The sequence below is a fragment of the Ixodes scapularis genome, unplaced genomic scaffold (genome assembly GCF_016920785.2).
Source record: "Ixodes scapularis isolate PalLabHiFi unplaced genomic scaffold, ASM1692078v2 ptg000597l_1___fragment_1__unscaffolded, whole genome shotgun sequence".
Taxonomy (NCBI): domain Eukaryota; kingdom Metazoa; phylum Arthropoda; class Arachnida; order Ixodida; family Ixodidae; genus Ixodes; species Ixodes scapularis.
In genome coordinates, this window is record NW_024610006.1 from 2332051 (window position 1) to 2335319 (window position 3269).

The window sequence follows — 3269 nt, forward strand, 5'->3', positions numbered from 1 at the left end:
AAAAATTAAAAAAAACCGTGCACGTTGAGTTTTCGTCTCAATCTCCTCGCGTAAGCATGAGTAACGACGTAGATATGACCAAGGTCGAAGAAGAAGAAGAAGAAGAAGAATGGATAGTGTTAGACGAATGGAACGATGGCGATGATGAAAAAGAGGAGGGAGAGATTACGGACGACGAGGTCAACCACTCCGCTCAGACTATTTATAGTTCCGAAGACGAGACGAACGATCGGTATAATCGTTTCAAAAACGAACGTTGGCGGGTATGGAAGAGGCGCCCCGCTACCGGCTCGTACTACCGGGCGACCGGATACCTTACCCCGTACAAGTGGACGTCTTTGAAACAATGTTGCGCGGATTCGGAGAAAAAGCCAACGTCATGATAGAAGCTCCTACCGGATCGGGCAAGACAATGGCCATGCTCGGAGCCGTTCGCGAATGGATAACGACACGACCCAGCGGCAAAATCTACCTCTGCTCTAGAACGCACCAACAGCTCGACCAAATGGTAGCGGTGGCCAAGGCGTTCATCGGAGACGCCGCGCACATTTCTCGTCTCGTCGGCAAGGACCGAGTCTGCCTCTTGGAACGGGAAGTCCACAGCGGTAACGTGCCCCAACTCTGCAGTCAACACAGGGCCTCGTCGACGTGCCGATTCTACCGCAATTGGAAAGAGCAGCATGGACCAGAGACGCGTTTGCCCGACGTTAGGGACATCGAGGACTTGGTGGAGAGTTGTGCTGCAAACGATATCTGCCCCTACTACGTCAACGAACAGTACTACGTAGCCAGGTCGAAAATAGTGCTGGCTCCCTACAACTACTTGATCGATCCCTTCGTCCGTAGCACGCTCAACATCAACCTCAGCGGCGCGATTCTGATCCTCGACGAGGCGCACAACATTGAAACGTTTTGTAGAGACGCCATGTGCCTACAAGTGTCCAGATCGCAGCTTCAGACGTACGCAAGACGATTTTCTCGCTACGTCGAGCTTCGCGAATTCTTCGAGGGGCTCCTGGCCATGATGAACGACGTTGGATATGCGATTGTTCGCGGCGATGATCTCCTGGCCAAGACGAGACGCTACCTCAAGACGGACAACGTGAGCCTGGGTCAAGTCGTGAGTCCCTTAACGTCTCGACATCCTTTGTCCGACCGGTTAAACACCACGTTGATTGACCGCATCGTCACTCAGTTTTACTACCCCGAGATATTTGGTGCCCAAGGCTTTGCAATGTTTGTCGTCCAGGGTCGCGAGTCGCCAGAACTCAGGATGACCTGCATGGACTCGAGTTACGCCATGAAGTCTGTGTCGTCGTGCACGCACTCTATCGTCCTGGCCTCGGGGACTCTGAGTCCGATGTCGTCGTACGAAAAGGAATTGGGCGTCTTCTTTACTCACAAGGTGTCCGCCAAGGAACACGTCGTGTCCAAGCGTCACGTCTTTGTCCGTAGGATCTCGCATTCGCTCAAGGGTGACAAAGAGTTTTACATGAATTACAGCGCATGCCAGAACGAAGAGCAACTCAAGGCCGTAGGTTCCGTCGTCTACGAGTCGACCAAGATCCTGAAGAAAAATGTCGGCGAAACAAAGGCTGGCGTCCTGTGCTTCTTCCCTTCTTACAAGCTACTTCAGACCTGTCCAGACGTGTGGCGCAAAGTGCCTCTATGGCCCAAGTTGGTCAAGGTGGTCGGCGGGCATCTGTTTCTGGAAGATTCTGAAAACTCGGACCTCTTGTTCGATAGGTACAAGACTGCGTTGATTGACGGAGAGCCCGGCACGGTGGCCCTGTTTCTAGTCGTGCACAGAGGCAAAATGAGCGAAGGCGTCGACTTCTCCGATTCGCTGGCTCGACTCGTCGTATCCGTGGGGTTACCCTATCCGTCGTATCACAGTCCGGACGTAAAGGTCAAGGTCGAGTTTAACCGCAGCAGGGGCGGAGACGGGGACGAATGGTATAAAACGCAGGCGATGCGAGCGGTTAACCAGTCCGTGGGACGCTGCGTACGTCACGTGAACGACTGGGGGGCCGTCCTATTGCTCGACAGTAGGTATTTTAGACCCGACGTTTGGAGCGATTTATCGCATTGGGTCCAGGTCTGCGAAGACGAGTCGTCCACCTTCAAAGACACGAAGAAATCTTTGCTCGAGATAAACTCGTTTTTGAACGGTCGTCTATGAAAATGCACATCCTCAGTTTGCACACGTATCTGCGCGAACACAGATACACGGCTAGCCGACAGGGCTACGCTTACTGGTATTGCACGATTCGCGACGCTACTATTGCTCCTTCACCAGCTGCTTCGGTCAACAGCGATCCCGTTTCGACCGACCAGGCTCCAACACAAGTCGCTACTGTTCCATCGGACAAGCGGGGACCGTCCGACAAGCCTATACTCGAATCGTGCCCGTGCGAGACTGCTCCTACACCAGCTGCTTCGGTCAACAGCGATCCCGTTTCGGCCGACCAGGCTCCAGTACGAGTCGCTACTCTTCCACTGGACAAGCGGGGACTGTCTGACAAGACTATACTCGAATGGTGCGTGATTGAATACGCCAATACTCTACCGTCGGTAGAAGAATTTCAAACGAGATACAACCTGTGGACTGGTGGAAGGGACAAGTTCGACGCAGGAGTGTTGAAAAACTTTATGACTGCGCCGATACCTCCCTCTTCGGACGAATATGACACCTACGTTAGAGAAGTGGAGATTGCCATGGAGAAGCTGGGCATATATTTTACTCCGACAATCGTCTCAAACCTCATGGAATTGTACGAAAGATTGCACGGACTGTCGGACGCAGACACGCGCGAGCTGGTGTTGCACTTTTGGAGAAAGCCCAAGGCCACCGAGTGGATTCTCGTCGAGATTCTTCTCTATTGCATAAAGGTGGGCGTCGGTGTCTACGACATCGTTGACGGGCATCTCGACTGGATTCGAGGCGAGATCCGGAACGACAAGCTGCGCAACATTCGAGACCAGTTGAGTGCGTCTTTCGACCCGGACAACGTGCAGCGAGACAAGTTGGAGAAGGACATTCTCGCGTACCGAAGAGACCTGCGAAGACTCTCTCGACAAGTGTGCGTCAACACGGACCACGAGTTTACGCACGAGTTTATTGCACCACTCTCTGGACATTGCGAAAACTACGTGCCGTGCAAGAAAGGCCGATGGTATCTATGGTCTTAATAAAATACGTACGAATGATTGTCGAAGGTGTTTCTTTGGAAGCTCTGTACTCGCGTTTGAGCGAAATTGATTGATTG

At 52.7% G+C, this 3269-nt stretch overlaps 1 protein-coding gene across 1 annotated transcript; it reads left to right on the forward strand.

The window, feature by feature from the left end:
• The first annotated feature begins 1273 nt into the window (after positions 1 to 1273).
• On the forward strand, positions 1274 to 2182 carry LOC121834189 (Fanconi anemia group J protein-like). Its single transcript, XM_042287930.1, has one exon. It carries the CDS (start codon positions 1274 to 1276, stop codon positions 2180 to 2182), a length of 909 nt encoding a protein of 302 aa, XP_042143864.1.
• The last annotated feature ends 1087 nt before the right edge of the window (positions 2183 to 3269 follow it).